This window comes from Syngnathus acus, chromosome 16, assembly GCF_901709675.1.
Source record: "Syngnathus acus chromosome 16, fSynAcu1.2, whole genome shotgun sequence".
Taxonomy (NCBI): Eukaryota; Metazoa; Chordata; class Actinopteri; order Syngnathiformes; family Syngnathidae; genus Syngnathus; species Syngnathus acus.
In genome coordinates, this window is record NC_051101.1 from 775,380 (window position 1) to 792,650 (window position 17,271).

The 17,271-nt window shown below is 44.8% G+C and overlaps 1 protein-coding gene and 1 long non-coding RNA gene across 2 annotated transcripts; one reads left to right on the plus strand and one right to left on the minus strand.

Moving 5' to 3' along the window:
• The first annotated feature begins 1,790 nt into the window (after positions 1 to 1,790).
• Positions 1,791 to 16,387, plus strand: LOC119136455. Its single transcript, XM_037274994.1, has 2 exons — positions 1,791 to 3,309; positions 16,374 to 16,387. The coding sequence occupies exon 1, from the start codon at positions 2,040 to 2,042 to the stop codon at positions 3,129 to 3,131; it is 1,092 nt and encodes a 363-aa protein (XP_037130889.1). The 5' UTR covers positions 1,791 to 2,039; the 3' UTR covers positions 3,132 to 3,309; positions 16,374 to 16,387.
• Positions 15,899 to 16,421, minus strand: LOC119136489. The gene is made up of 2 exons (XR_005100755.1): positions 16,219 to 16,421; positions 15,899 to 16,119 (listed from the first exon to the last, which is right to left on the minus strand). It is a non-coding gene; the product is annotated as an uncharacterized LOC119136489 (long non-coding RNA).
• Between the last annotated feature and the right edge of the window lie 850 nt (positions 16,422 to 17,271).

Genomic DNA, 17,271 nt, shown 5'->3' on the forward strand with positions numbered 1-17,271 from the left:
CGTCAGCAGATGTCATCTTGTTCCATCCCACAGACCTGTTTGTACCACATGCTGTTGATGTGTTGTTACTTCAAAGTAAAATGAATATGCTGTCTCCAGCCAGACATTTGTCTTATACAGCTCTGTTACTGTCACAGCCACACATAACCATTAAACGCTGCACTGTATTAAATCCAGCGACTTTACTCCCTACACCAAATGATGGAATACCTCATAATTGTGTAGAGGAAACTGAACAACTGCAGCTACCCAGAGCAGATTTGTCAGACACACCACTCACCACAGGTAAAACGTGGTTTGTAGATGGGTCTTGCTCAAGAACACCAATAGGGGAAACGCAGACAGGTTATGCTGTGGTGGAAAACCCAGATACAGTAATAGAAGCAGCAACTCTTCCTTCGCATTTCTCAGCCCAAGCAGCTGAAATCATTGCGCTGACTAGAGCATGTACTCTAGCAGATGGACAAGACCTAACTGTATACACAGACAGCCAGTATGCATTTTCAACAGTTTTTTACTTTGCAAAACAATGGGAAAGGCGTGGAATGATAACTTCAACAGGAAAGCAAATAACACATGCACAACTTCTAATCCAGCTCCTCCAGGCAGTAATGTTGCCCACGAAGCTTGCAATTTGCAAATGTGAGGCACACACACGGAGGAAAGACTTGGTATCACTAGGCAATGCCTTAGCAGATAAAATAGCAAAGGAAGCTGCTATAGGAAAATACGGAACCTCAGACCTATTTCTGAGATTGCCGTCAGAAAAGGAGGAACTAATAAATACACAGATCTTGCATGATATGCAACATTCAGCCCCTAAACAAGAACAGAAAATGTGGATTGCTAAAGGTGCACAACTGACAGACAAAGACGTATACATTGTAAATAATAAGCCTGTTCTCCCTAAATCCCTTTTTAGAGCAGCTGCAGTTTCGACACACGGTAGTACTCATGTGTCGACAGGGGGGATGCAGGAGCTAATATCACAACACTTTACAACGTATGGTTTCAATTTGTACTCAAAACTTTTTTGTAGAGCGTGTGAAGTCTGTATAAAAAATAATCCACAAGGGAATGTAAGACCAAAGAGAGGAAAATTCCCAGAACCAGCATATCTGTTCCAAATGTTGCATATGGACTTCATAGAACTAAACAGGTGTGGACTGTACAAATACTGTTTAGTCCTAATAGATGCCTTTTCAAGGTGGACAGAAATAATCCCAGCAAAGAATGCAGATGCTATAACAGTAGCAAAGGCTATCTGCAAGACCATCATTCCCAGTTATGGTATCCCAGAGACCATTTACAGCGACAACGGACCACATTTTGTCAATTCAGTCATTCACAAAATGGCTGAACATTTGCAGATTACATTGAAAAATCATTGTTCCTATCATCCATCGAGCGCTGGCCTTGTGGAACGGACAAATGGAACAATTAAAAATAGATTAACCAAATGCATGGCAGAAACAGGAAGACCATGGCCCGAATGTCTAGATTTGGTAAAACTCTATATGAGGATTACGCCCTGTAGCAAGGGTTTAACCCCTTATGAGATCATTCATGGCAGAGCATACAGGCTCCCTCTGTTCTCACATGATTTAGACAAAGCCGCAGAAGAGCTAACTCTAGCTGACTACATGATCAAAACCATGCAAACGAAAGAAGTCTCAAATGCAAATTTACTGCCCACCACTCCTTTATCTCCACAGGATGACTCAGCGAAACCAGGTGACTGGGTCTTCATCAAAGTAATCAAAAGAAAGACGTGGTCTTCACCCCGGTGGGAGGGACCTTTCCAAGTCCTACTCGCCACACCCACCGCTGTCAAGATTGCAGAAAGACCCAGCTGGATACATCTCAGCCACTGTAAGCTGCAGAGAGTGCTTGGCTCCTAGGCCTCGGTCAGGGCGAAGTCTGGCTACAAAGGGGGTGCCAATTATAGTTTGGCATCAGTCTCAAACCGGTGAAGAACTAAGAACCCTGACCATTTAGCTCCCTAGGGGTTCAGGTGGCTCTGTGGAACTGAACGGAAAATGGCACTCAGAGGAGTGCTTGTCTGTGCTGTGGCTGTAGCATGCTTGCCAATGACATGGAGTGTCCAGGGTCCCCAAGGGGAAAGTGGAACTTCCGCTCGTATCAAGAGAATGACGACCGAACTGTTGACAAAGTATATAAAGATAAACCCAGATATACCCCATGCAGACAACATGTGGTACCAGTATGTATCCATGTTGGCCGAAACATACAATCAAACTAAATGTTATGTATGTTCCATAATGCCACGATCAAGTCAACAACCTGTCCTACATGCCCGACCCATGCCAGAGAAAAATGGATGGTGTTTCGCAATACTAAGGGCTTTTGGGTTTAATCCCCTCAAAGGACTCAGACGGTCGGAAAGTAATGAGGCACAACTAGCCGCCCATCCCTGTTACAACATCTCAAGGCCATTCACAGTAGTGTCAAGAAGTTCTGTCGTCACACCCGCACCAGTGACTCTCGAAGTGAGTGAAACCATCTCACATCCCCTGTGCTTCCGACGAAGACGTGTTGATGGAATAAAGGTGGGAGAAACAAAACGCTGCATCACCACCTCACTTCTAGGACCTACCGACGAGACCTCGTTGAATATCACAGAAGCAATCAAACAAGTCCTAGCAGGAGGCGAAAGTCCCCACTCTATCATCGAAGGGGGATGGTGGCTCTGTGGTCGCCGAGGCTACGCAGTCCTTCCAGGACGATGGGATGGCACATGTGCCCCCGTATATGTGTCAGATCACACTGTGTTCCTCAGTCTGACACATCTTCAGGAACATCATCAGCGAAAGACACGTGCAGCTGTTGCTCCCACCTTCCGTCCCTACGACAGTGTCTGGGGCTCAGACGTACCAGATGAATACAAGCTTTGGAGCACAGGACAAAAGGTGGCACTCACACTCTTCCCACAGGCGGGTGTGGCTAAGACTATTCTCCGAATAGAAACTATGGACTACAGGTTGAAGACCTTTGCCAATTTTACTCTAGAGGCCCTTACAGGTTACCAGACTGCAAGCCCTGAGGCTAATGGCACTACAGTCCCGAATGGTTTTGGACCTCCTGACTGCCGAAAAAGGAGGTGTGTGTGAAATAGTTGGTACCTCCTGTTGTACCTACATCCCAGGAGAAAATGACACCCACATCGAGTATGCTCTACAAGGACTTCGGAACCTCCGTAGGGCTATGTCCCAGGACGAAACTCCAGCCAAGGATGTCCATCCCTTTTGGTGGCTGTTTTATGGCAATTGGAAGCAACTTCTCTTGAAAGTCGCGGTTCTTTTAGTTGCCATACTGTTATTTCTCTGTATTTTTACATCATGCATCATACCTTGTATTCGTCACATGATGACTAAAATGTTGACATCAGCGTTTGCTGTCCAGAATATCATGTTGGTCCAGCGTGAACAAGATGAGTGGGACCACCTTGCGTAAATCGCCTACCTGGTTGTTTTTTCTTTTTGATGATCCAAAACAAAATACATTCCATTATGACGAACATGGCCAAAGCCGAATGGAGAGCTGTAGTTCTGATGAACTCTGGAATGTAAACGTTCATACTTTTTGTTGTTGCCATACTATATTGTGTAGGCATATACTCATTTATACACATATGTAGTTATTAGTTGATGTTTTGGTTTCCTATGAACTCCAATGTTAAACAGGGGGGAATGTTGGGAAAAATATACTTTTTATCATTGGATTCTATGTATCTCCTTATGTGTGCAAGACCGTCCACAGGATGTGACATTTTGACCTCGTGATAATGACTTGGGAGCAGATGGCTGGCTAAGGAGCCCATGGCTGGAGTCACGAGTCGCGCTGTACAATAAGCCCCATAGTTAGCTATACATGAACAGATCATGAGGTTGTCATGGGATGGCTGAAGTGACAAACGTCTTATTTAAGTAGAAGTCATGAGAACGCCACAGAAGTATCCATCCCATGACCACGAAGACTACGTCTTTGTTAAGCTAAAGTCATGAGACGACCATCTGCTTCTGTCCGTAATAGTATCGCTGTTGTGCTGTGGTCATGAGATGTAATTGTGGAATGTCCTTCCTGTCTAAAGAAGCTATGCATTCATGTACACTTGCCCCATTGTTTGTTCCTCAATAAAAGGCACGACCAAACTGAAGGAAGGGCGCAGATCTCAGCCACACTTGCTGTGTGAGTCTGGATTGTGCCCATCTGCAGATGATCGCTTGCCATCGAAGACATATCTTGCCTCTGTGAGATTATTTTCAGACAAATGTTGTGAACCCAACAGAGAGTGACAGACTGGGACATCAAACTTGTAAGACTATTTCCAAACGTAGCTGCTGCCGTCAATTCACTAGTAACGTTTGTTTACCAAATGTCAAATTCTACTCGTAACAGCGATCTCGTCTTTATATTGTAAGTCCTGCAACTCATCCTATTTTCAAGCTACGTTTCGTCTATAGTTCCAATTTAATGGGACAGTACATTGTGTCTTCAGTATCATTATTCAAAATTAACTCATCGAGGTCTGCGTTCTACATCTAGCCCTGATCTATGTCTTGACCTCTCAAACGTTATTACCTGTGTCATGCTTGCTCAAAAATGTGACTTAGAATATGTTGCTGTGAATTTCCAATCTCCCCGATCAAATTGGATCCCGCTTCTCAGCTCTTCTTTCTCATGCTCCTGTTAGCCTGCAATTGTCCAAATCAAAAATGTTATTTTCTTTTAACTGTCTTTCTTTTGAACCTCTAAATCTCTCGTGTTGCTAACCTATCTACACCAGGAAACCATTTAAAGGGTTTTAAAGAAAGGACCAACAGATTACTCCCAATATCTCCTCATTATTTACGAGTTAGCCCCCCTTTCTTCTCTCACTCCCTCTTTCTATCTGTCTTGGGCCGAATGTGTAGCGTCCTGCCATAAATCACTGCTGCCACGGCCCAACTGTTTTCCTAAGACCCACAGGTACACATACATTCGTATTTTAATGAGTATTGTAAGCATGCCCCTCTCTCGCCTATTTGCAAACTGTTAAACATTAGTGCCAGTGATGTTTCAGTTTCAATCATGCACATTCGCTGTTGGTCATGCACCCTTTGCTCATCAACATTTGATCTCCCCTCGTCTTGCCTCAGTTCTCCTCGACATTGACCTCTCCCGGGGGGACCCAGCCCCGCCTTTGCGGACTCCTCGTATAGGGCCCCTGGACGAGGGGGGGGGGGGTCAGCGTATCAATGTTGACGCCACAATCTGGCCAGGCCCGCGCGTCCCGCTGGCCCCCACCCCCGCCGGTATATCGCCATTCCACGCCTTGGAGCCCACCGGGCCCCCTCCTTTCTTGAACATTCTCTGATCCATGCCGTCTTCCTCCTCACACGCCCGCACACCGAGCGCGCACACAGAGCTCAGACGAACGACGACAGACTGACACAAACTTTACAGAGATTACGCACGAACACAGAACACACAGACAAAGGGATTCGAATCCATCTCTCATGTAGCTTTTTTGCCACTTTCTTTCGGTCAATGCCACTCACGATTTGCGCTTCCACATCAGCATACATTCCTTCAATCTCACTCCATTCATTCCTCTCATCATCACACATACTCCCCCCAATTTGGTTGCACATTTTGGATATTTTAGCGGTCTGATCTCTCACAGGAGGAACTGTTACCACCGGATACTTTTTGAGGAGGCCTCACTTCTCCTCGGGGATCTCAAAAACACCCCAGCTATTTGAATACGATCGTCACCGCACCCTTGTCCGCCACGACGAAGCACTAGGTCCCTGACCTATCCTTAGTACGCGTAAGTCCCTGACTTTACCGTACACGTTACACACGTAAGTTCCAAACTTATCCACCGTATGTATCTTAACTTCTTGCACACCTTATTTGATCTGAACGACAGTCTCCTCTTAAATTTCCTCTTTCAATTTGCAGAATTTCGACTTATAGTAACAGGTATTCTGCTTACCTTATCGTGATGAGCTCAGGGTTGAGGAGACGTCGTACCAGCTCAACATTGTGTGCTTATTCCCAAACGGTTCGCCGACCGGGAGACAGCTGTCCCAGACAACTGTCCGGTGACTTGGATACAGACCACGAGTTTGTCAATTACCCTTCTCTTGACATCACGTCGGGGTCACCAAGAAATTGTTAGGCTACGGATTTTTGTTATTGATCTGACTCCAAATTGCGATCAACACTTAACACAAGAGTTGTTATGTCCTAATCCACACACTGGTACACCTAACAATTTTGCGAGTTCGTTCTGTCAAAGAGAAGACCAGTAGATCAATTAGGGCGAATTTACCAAGTATTTATTCCTGACAAAGCAAACTAATACAGGCGCCTGTGTCTCGGGTCCTTCACACCAAAACTCGTGTGCTCTTGTGACCATCAAGAGACAACACATTCTTCCGGGTTACCCAGTTTTAAAGAAACACAATATGAATATTCAAGCATGCAAAATATTGTGTGATGATTGGTCGATCTCGTCTGGGCGTTATTGCGGCTGAGTGCAGGTGTCCGGCCTCAGTTGTCGGGCGGTTGGGTCTGGACCACCAAGACAAGTTGTTATTCGCGTTCCTCACCGGCCGAGATGTTCAAATAAGGTGTTCTCGCTGTCTGGACCGATGGGTCCGGCTTCCTCCCTGTCTGGACTGATGGTACATCCTGTTCCACAACACTTGTAGAAAATAAGTTCATGGAGTTGCCTGCACATTCCTTTCCACTTATTATGCGACCACACGAGTACACTACTACTGAAAATTATATTGATATGATTATATATACGTTTAACGCAGCTTTAATAAAATACGTTTGCAAACTGGCAAAGCATTTATTGATATGATTATAAGTCTAGCGCCGCCTTAATAAAATATGTTTGCAAACTGCCGAAAGCACATTTCCCTTTACAACGAATATACCACCACCGGAGGAGATGAAGATGAGCGGCGACCTCGCAAGCAATTGGGACAATTTCAGAGCGGAATTTGAAGACTATTTACTGGCAACGGGATTATCGGAGAAAGAGCAACCAGTACAGACAGCAACCCTACGGAGAGTAATGGGTAATGAATGTCGTCACAAGCATAACAGACCATTGATTGATTGAAACTTTATTGATCCCGGGGGTGGGGAAATTCAGGCCCCAGCAGTATTCGATACCACCGAGCGGGTATATAAAAGACACACAGATGACATGAGCGCAACTCAATAGGCTCCTATAAGGCTGCCACACAACGGCGCCACAAAGAAAGCCAGTAAGTGCGAAAGTTAAAAGCCATCAAATCAAAGCAACAAGACAAAGGAAAAAAGTAACAGCAGCCAACCAACCCCCCTCAATACCAAAGAACACCCCAAAACACACAAAATAGCCTCCACGGGGTCCATAAACAGGTGTAAGGGCAGCCAAGTTCAACGGCGCCCAATGGACCGTGGTCGTGAATCGGTAAAACATCACAAACCAGGCAAACGTGTGAGCAGTGACCTGGGCACCCATCTGCCGATGGTCACCATGAGGCTGGCACGGCGACGGTCGTTGGTTCCGACGAGCACGAGGGAGCGGACCTCCCACAGGGGTCGCGGCTGCGAGGCCAAGGCGAGGGACCCGGTCAGCACCGGCCGGATGAGCAGGATGGCCGTCGTCGAGTCACGCCGGTCCCGACCGATGTGCGCAGCCATCCTGGGCTCCCTGGGAAAACAAATATCCGATCCGAAGCGATCTGCACACGCCGAGGTGCGGTAGAAGGCACCAACATCGTCGAATGGACAAATAGAAAGAAAGAAAAAGGAGAAAAGAAGGAAATAAAGTGGAAAAGAGACAACACTGCAGGGAGGCTGCCACTCACAGCGGCGCCATTCTATGTGAGCCAGTGCTCAGCCTGTAATGAATATGCACACGGCCAGCAGGGGGAGACGATGATGTCCCATGCACTCCCTACACGACCATGGCAGATCCTCAGCATGGATGTGTTCACACAAGCTGGCAAGGACTTTCTGATCATGGTTGATCATTATTCGGATTTCTGGGAAATAGAGTTACTCCCAGATGTGTCAGCTGAGACCACAGTGCTGAGGTGCAAGGCCCAGTTTGCACGGCACGGTCAGCCAGACCGGGTAATTACGAATGCGAAAAGGTTCAGGAGGTTCGCAAAAGAATGGGACTTTGATCATGTCAAATCCTCTCCCAGGTACCCGAAATCGAATGGGAAGGCAGATTCAGCCGTGAAGATAGTCAAGAGCCTGTGCAAGAGGGCAGCAAGAGCAGGGACTGACCCTTGGCTGGCCATCTTGCAGTGGAGGAATACGCCTACGAAGGGCATGCTAAGCAGCCCCGCGACTGATGTCTCGCAGACTGAGAACGCCGCTCCCGGTTGCTGACACACTCTTGGAGCCGAGTGTGATGGCGGGGGTCCCAGACAGGCTGCGAGTGAAACACCAGACAGCCAAACTCTGGTATGACTAATCAGCCAGAGATCCTGTCACGTTCCTGCTTCACCTGACTTTCAGCCAAGCCCCAATCAAGGAATTGCCAGCACCTGCTACAGCTCGTTAGGTCCCCTACTTAACCTCTGTGTATTCTGCCAGTGGTTGTCAGTTCGTCTACTTACCCTGCCCGTGACACCACTGCCTTTTTGTCCCCTGAACGATGTCTGTTGCCAACTGCTTCCGTAAACTGACCGACCACGCTTTGATCGCCGCCTGCCCCGACTACTTGCTCGTCCTTTGACCACGCTTCTGATCGCCGCCTGCCTCGACAACCTGCCTCGACAACCTGCCTGCCTGCCTCTGACTGCGACTACGCGCTGTGCGCTGCTGCTCAGCCACGCCTGGTGGGTCTCATCACCAAGGGCGACGAGACTCAATACAGGTTGGAGGTTGACCTTCTGACCATGTGGTGCAAGGACAACAACCTCCTGCTGAACGTCAACAAGACCAAGGAGATTGTTGTTGACTTCCGGAAGGGTCACACCCGACACCTGCCGCTGACCATCGACGGTGCTGTGGTGGAGAGAGTGAGCAGCACCAGGTTCCTGGGGGTGCACATCAGTGAGGATCTCTCCTGGTCCACCAACACCGCATCACTGGCGAAGAAGGCCCAGCGCCGCCTGTACTTCCTGCGGAAACTCAGGCGAGCGTGTGCTCCTCCGGCCGTCATGACTACATTTTACCGTGGCACCATTGAGAGCGTCCTCTCCAGCTGTATTGCTGTTTGGGGTGGTAGCTGCACTGACTACAACATGAAGGCCCTCCAGCGCATAGTGAACACGGCTGGTAAGATTATTGGTGCTTCACACCCCTCCTTGAAGGACATTTACACCTCCCATCTCACCCGCAAGGCGACCACGATTGTGAGTGATGTGAGTCACCCCGCTCACTCTTTGTTCGATCTTCTGCCCTCTGGGAAGAGGTACAGGAGCCTGCGCTCCCGCACCACCAGACTCACCAACAGCTTCGTACTCCAGGCTGTTAGGATCCTGAACTCTCTCCCCCCTTGTGCGTAGCGTCCTGTACTTTTGCGCTATATTCTGCTGTCTGCTGTATGCACACTTGCTCCGTTTTGCTCCTCTTATTTATTTATTTACTTATTTATTAGTGTGACGGTGAAGACCTTCACACTATTGTTATTGTTGTCCTTTATTATTATTCTACATCTTCCGCTCACTTTTTTGACGCTTAACTAGTTCCACATACTTCAACCGATTCACTCCGTTCCACTTTTCACTTATTCCAAATATTCATGACACGGCTGCTTACATTTTTTTCGTTCCAAAAATTTTCCGTTTTCGCAAAATTCACAAATTTCCGGCAAATTTTTCCCCATTCATTCTTAATGACAGATTCAACATTTCACATTTACGTTGTTCCAGTTTGAAATTCACATAATTCAACACATTCAAATCACATTGGGGACATTCCCAAACTTGCCAAATTCAAAAATTTCATGTTTTCACTTTTAAAATTTGCACAAAATTTTGCTAAATTTCACTCCATTTAGTTTTTCACTTCTAATTTCTACATTTTTCCACCGATTCAACTCGTTCCAACTTTCAACTGTTCATCTTTTGCCTACCTATTCCACACCTTCCCACTTACCAAAAATTTCAAATTTCAAATTCAACCGAATTCTCCAAAGTTTCGTTTTTCTACTCTAATTTCTACATTTTTCAACCGATTCAACCCATTCCAACTTTCAACTGTTCATCTTTTGCCTACCTATTCCACAACTTCCCACTTACCAAAAATTCCACATTTTCAATTTTGAAATTCACACCAAATTCTCCAAAATTTCGTTTTTCCCTTCTAATTTCTACATTTTTCAACCGATTCAACTCGTTTCAACATTATTCTGCAGCATTCCCCAAGTATTTATTCAACTTCTTCACCTTCACACGCAATTTCTTCAGGAATTGCAAATTCTAGTTTATTGTGTTATTTGTTTATTTATTATTTATTCATCACTGTTATTATTCATTGTTTGTGCCTTCTTGTTTTTATTGGGTTGTTTGCTTGTATGTATGTCGTGTACTATGTCTTGTCACCGTGGGATAGTGGAAACGTAATTTCGATTTCTTTGTGTGTCTTGGCATGTGAAGAGGTTGACAATAAAGCTGACTTTGACTTTGACTTTTGACGCCTGCCAGACCGCAAGTCCAGCGTTCCACTTCCCCTTTCCCCCTTTTTTCAATAAAGGATCACAAGTGCAGCACACTTGGTCGCCCTGTCTCTGTTCCGTGACAGATCTGCCTGAGCTGTTGAAGGAATGGGGTCGAAATACAAAAAGTCCTGCCTAGCTACAAAGATAGATATGCTCAAACCTCATTGAATAAAGTACATAAGTTGACAAGTATATTCACATATTAAATCAATAAAAGAAACATTTTAAGCATATAATTATACCTACACACCAAATCAATAAAGACATAACTAGACATTTTTGATAGGTGGTAATGACAAAGGTTTTTATAACTTTATGATCTGATATGTATTTCTGAGCACTTTGAAATAACAAATGTTTTTTGATATATTGCCTGAATAGCTTAATGGCCCTCAAGGAACTGTTTAATGCATGCCTGATGATTTTCTAAATCACGGACACTGCCAAAGTCATCTAAAAATGTTCAGTACTTGATTATGTTTTGACTAATGCTAGACGCCAGTTTTTGATTACCGTTTTTTTCCATGTATAATGCGCAAAATTTAACAAATTGTCCTAAAATCTGGGGTGCGCATTATACATGGGTACAATTTTTTTTTTTTTTTTTGAAGAAAATCTCCCTCTAATTAAAACTTGAAATCACCTTTCTTGTTTGTTGTCAATCGCGCGTCGCATTCAGCCATCCTGCCCAACACACTTCGTCAGTAAAATTCATAATTGACGTTTGATGCGATGGGTGCAATCCTTGATGGTGTGTTATTGTCAAATATTGTTTGTTTTTTAATCTCCATCGCAAACCGGATATCATACGGAGGCCGCCATTACAGATGCGCAGAACGGATGCGCAAGACACGTCAGCTATATAAAGAGCGAGAGTTCAGTTCTCTACCTAAATGCGTATTACAGGTAATATTTTATTTCACAACAGTTTGCCTTGTTCCTTTCTTCTCTACTGTTCACTTCAAACACGCTCCATACGAACACAATGCTCTCGTATCAGACGCTTGCTCGATCACCTGCTCGTTTGCTGTCACAATGTACCCTACACAAATCCGAAACATTTCTTCGCTATCGAGTTTGCTAGCGCATGCGCAGTGATACTGACCGGCAGAATAACATCCGGTTGTTCCCAAAGATGATCTTTTTTCTGAAATAATTTTACGTTTACGGACTTCAGTAGGAGTCAAAATTTGGGTGCGCATTATACATGGGTACAGGCTTTTTTCCAGCATCGACATGCCATTTTTAGGGTGCGTATTATACATGGGGGCGCATTATACATGGAAAAAAACGGTACTACTGAACGTTCTGGACAGAAGAAAATATTTTGCCTAACAAAGAAAAGATATGGTTGGATACATGATTAAACTAAGAATATGATGACGTAAGCAAGTACAAGGAGTATCAAAAGAACAAACAAACAAAATATGGTAAGTGGTGAGTACAAACTTTGCATAGTCAGGGAACATTAATAAATTGATGATGTCAAAGCCAAAAGCTCACATAATCCCGTACAAAATGACAAAATTGAAAGAATGATGAATGGGCGGTGTGCGACAGTGGGTGAAGTGGATGTATGGGCAAGAATGGTTTACAGGAAGGACACATGGAGATAAAACTGGTAGAGGTGCCAGAGGAAGAGCGGCAGGAGGAAAACAACCAAGAACCCGGCCAAAGGTGATCGCCAAGGCCGAAAGACGGGATGGAAAACAACAGCCCCCACACACACCGAATCACCCATAATCAGCACCCACCCCCACGGAACCAGCTCTCACCGAACCAGCACCCACTCCCATGGAATCAAACTCTCCTGTGAACTTGCCACACCCCCTGACTCATCACCCATCAAACTCGGCCCACACTGGCATGTGCAACTGAATATAAGCTGACCAAAGAACCTTTAACGTTGCCTTTTCTGAATGGAGACTTTCTGCTCTTGAGCATGGTCACACGAAAGGCCCGGCGCTGTATTGTACTTTCCTGAACACAGAGATTTCTTAACAAGAATTGTGATTGAACTCAACCAACCTGTGTAAGTCTAAATTTTGTTTTGGTGTCTTAGCCTTTTCCTAAAACTGAAGAAATAAAACGAGCACGCGGTGAGTAAATTGGATAACAGGTGATTGGCTATGGCTTTTGCCGTGAGGCGCGAATAGCGCGCTTCCCAAATTGTGGACCAAATCCAACACTGTGTATTGGACAGGACATAAGGATGAAGCCCCTGCCTGGGGACAGGACGGGCAGATGGTGAAGAGGAGTGTGCTTGCGACTGGTGGGCCCCAGGTCATACCTGGTGGACGTCGAAGGGACACTGTACCGCCGTAACAGGGTGGATCTGCGACCTGCAGAAAGTAACACTGCCATGCCTGGGCAACATGGAGTGCAGCATAACAGCCCACCAGTTGACCAACCCGGGGATCCACCTGACAATGCAATTGACACTAATAATGACACTGCCACAGTCGCCCAGGAGGTCAGACCGCAGGAGTGGAGTGACTTCCACCAGTCTCAGAATGGATCACTACTACATAGACCTGTACCAGGGCACAAGACGGCCAGTGGCAGGCTTGTAAAAGTGCCGAACAGACTGGACTTGTAAGCTGTGTGGGTACTGTGTATCCTCAAACCTCAAGTGTATGCTCAGCGCAGACATAATGACGAATCGCACAGAGAGACTCATGTTTACTCTGGTTATTTTGAAATGTACGGTTGTTGACCTGCGTGAAGCTAGTCCCCCACCCCACGTAAAATCTAAGGAAAATAGTCTGTTTCGTTTGTGCTTCGTTTGTGCTGGTTTGTGCCGTAAAAAATTTCGTTTGTGCTGCAACGGTTTTTTATTTAATTTTTATTTTATAGGTCATCCAGAGTTCACCCAGCCCCCCCATCTGCTCCAAATGAACCCAAAATGGTACCATTCGTTTGTGCTTTGTTTGTGCTGGTTTGTGCTGCAAAAAGTTTCGTGCTGCTACAGTTTCGTAGATATTACACTTTTAATTTATAGCGATGACGTCACTCAGCCCCCCATTTACCTCCAAATGGACCCAAAATGGTACCGTTCGTTTGTGCTTCGTTTGTGCTGGTTTGTGCTGCCAAAACTTTTGTTTGTGCTGCTACGGTTTCGTAGATATTACACATTTAATTTATAGTGATACGGAACCAAGAAAATGGTGCAATGCAAAGAAATTGTCCAGCACGTGGGTCCTGTTTCCCTGCTCTGTTTGCAATGTCGAAGAGGTAGGTGTTCTGCCCATCACTGACAGCAACTGGAAAAACACAACCAGTACCGCGATTGACTTGCTTTGCACTAGACCGGCTTGCTCAGCACACGATGTCGTCGTAGGTGTCGACTGTCCCGTCGTCAGCTTGAGGGCGGGGCAGGACTCCGGAAAAACGCAGATTGTAGCGGGGTTTATTGCCGGCCTCCCTCGCTGCTACGGGACACCATAGCAGGTAGTGATGTGCATTCCAGTTCTTTTAAGTCAGGGGTGTCCAAACTTTTTACAAGGAGGGCCAGATTTGATCAAGTGAAGGGGCCCGGAGGCCAGTAGTTTTTTCGGACATTTCATGCAAATACACACTATTATGAAACAAATACCCAGCTCAGTGGCCTAGTGGTAGAGTGTCCTCCCTGAGACTGGAAGGTTGTGGGTTCAAACCCCGGCCGGGTCATACCAAAGACTATAAAAATGGGACCCATTGCCTCCCTGCTTGGCACTCAGCATTAAGGGTTGGAATTGGGGGGTTAGATCACCAACTGATTCCCGAGCGCGGCACCGCTGCTGCTCACTGCTCCCCTCTCCCCCAGGGGATGGATTAAAATCACACGGGGATGGGTTAAATGCAGAGGACAAATTTCACCACACCCAGGTGTGTGTGACGATCATTGGGACTTTAATCTTTAATCTTTAAATCTCATCGTCCCAATTGTCTTTATTTTTTAAATGACAAAATAACCTAATATAAGCCACTCAGGTAGATGTGAACAACTCTAAAAATACAAATTCTGCCTTTCATTCATATCTGAAGAGTCCAATAACATTGAACAAACTGTATGAAATACCTTAAATTTACATGAGTTTAAAATTATTATAGCCTCTTGAACATTATAAACAAGAGTTATAAGTAATGCAAAGTTGTCTGTTATTATTAAAACCTAAAACAAGTGAATTTTGCTCTTGTCATTTACAATATCTTTCAGAAAGTAATAGTTTGGGTCACGTCTACAGGTTCATAACATCAACAGTATTAACATGGCCACTTCGTAATATTTAATATTAAGTAATATTTACTTTTGATTTACTTTTGACTCACTGCCCCGCGTGAAGAATCGCTGTTGTGATGCCGGTTCAGCTTGGAGCTGCTTCACTTTATCAGCGAGGTCACTCCCTGTTAGCTTGTCGTATATGTGTTTAGTCTGATAGTGTCTCTTTAGGTTGAACTCCTTAAACAAGGCAGTCTTTAGAAATTAGACAAACACCTTGATTTTCTGTGAAGAAGTATTGTAATTCTCATTTCTCTTGAAAGCGACGGCCCTCAATGTCAAATTTCCTCGTTTTCTTTGCAGTCACCATGGCAGAAATGAGCGGAGAGGGGTGGTGCTGCCACCTTTTGGTAATAGGACGGGTTTCAGTTTCAAGTTTCATGATTTTTTTAAATTCAGTTTGACAGTGCAGGCGGGCCATAAATAATACATTATAAGACCGAAGTGGCGGGCCGTATGAAATCTGACCGGGGGCCGGATTTGGCCCGCAGGCCGGACTTTGGACATAACTAGTTTAGGCCTTGTTTTTTGTTGTTGTTGTTGCATATCTAGACAGCACAGAGACCTGATTACCGTATTTTCCAGACTATCAGTTGCAGTTTTTTTCCAAGTTTGGCCGGGGGTGCGACTTACATATATTCAGGAACGACTTTAGAATGTATGAAAATATTAACATATTATTAAACATTATACATCTTATATTATTATCATGCATATTATTTCACATGTTATTTTCCCACTAAACCGCAAGAGGCCGCTCTAGGCCTGTGGAATAATTGGAACTGCAACTGACGATGAATCTGACTAAGCCACTTAGAAGAGGAAGCACTGCATTGTTTACCTCCGGAGTTAGCAGAGTTGTTTAAATGTGACACAGAGGATGAAGATTTCATTGGAATTAGTGATTTGGAGTGACCTGGATGGTTTGGTAAACGTGTTAGCATGTAGCTATAGTTATCTGAAAAACTCTTAATATGTTACGTCAGGCACATTCTCAGTTCGTTGTTTGTGTCATGTAACGTTGGCATATCGTATCAGCCTGTTGTTGCCTCTATTCTATTTTTATTTTAAATTGCCTTTCAAGATGACATGTCTGTTCTTGGTGTTGGATTTTATCAAATAAATTTCCCCCAAAAATGCAACTTATACTCCAGTGCAACTTATATGTCTTTTGCCTTTCAAGATGACATGTCTGTTCTTGGTGTTGGATTTTATCAAATAAATTTCCCCCAAATATGCGACTTGTACTACAGTGCGACTTATATACGTATGTCTTTTTCCTCTTTGATATGCATTTTATGGCTGGTAAGACTTGTACTTCTGAGCGACTTATAGTGCGCAAAAATACGGAACTGAAAGTTCTCAGGTACCTGTTTGTTTGTTTTTTCAACTTCTGCCAACTACAAGTGAATGCTCTCGTAGGTTGGAATTGTTTTGTGTCCTGTGATCCTTTTGTGCTCGGCAAGTCAGCGGAAGGATGTGCCATCCATTTTGGCAATATTAGCCCAGGCATAGGTTGGACTCGTTTTACTGGGCAGTTTGGGTCTTTTCTCTTAAGGTGAAAGTTGACACCTCACCTCTCCGAGAATCTAGCGGAAGGCTTGTTTGCAAGAAGGCGTCTGCCACTTCCTGTTTTGATCACGTTAACGGAAGCCAAGCAAAGTTTGTTGCGACACGCGGCAAGGAGCAGGTCAGCTGGACACAATGGGAAATTGTTTAAGTAATTGTGTGACGGTGATGGCACATATGTTATTCTACACCATTCACTTTATATTCTACACCATTCACTTTATTATCGTGTGAAGGCGATGGCCTTCACACATATGTTATTCTACACCATTCACTATTATTATTATTGTGTGAAGGCGATGGCCTGATAAACCCTAACCTAAAATACCAAATTAAGATGGGAAATAAAAACGGTAAATCTCTAGCTCTTGACGGAGATGAGAAGTACATGGCGAGTACATTTCTTGATTGTATGCAATACATGCCGAAATGGAAGAAAAAGTATGGAGTAGAAGGGAAGTTGAAAGTTGAAATGTGGAAGATAGTGGTTGAAGTTTTGGAGGAGAGTGTGGCTAGGAAGACAAAGGGACTGAGAAAGGAAAGAAAAGAGAGAGAATTGAGTTGTGCTAGAGTGTGGTTGAAAGCTTCACAAGAGAGAAGAGAACAAATCCAAAAGACAAAAGATAGTGTTGGAATAATTTAAGTGAAGCCTTGGCCTGCCAGACCTGGAGGCCTTGTCTTTACGAGTTTATGACTTTCCTTTTATCTAGGTTCTTCCTCTTTAGTGACAGGGATGTCTTTTGATCCCTGT

What these genes read in the sequence shown, in the direction of transcription:
- LOC119136455 (XM_037274994.1), top strand. Translation starts at nt 2,040, where the DNA reads ATGGCACTCAGAGGAGTGCTTGTCTGTGCTGTGGCTGTAGCATGCTTG.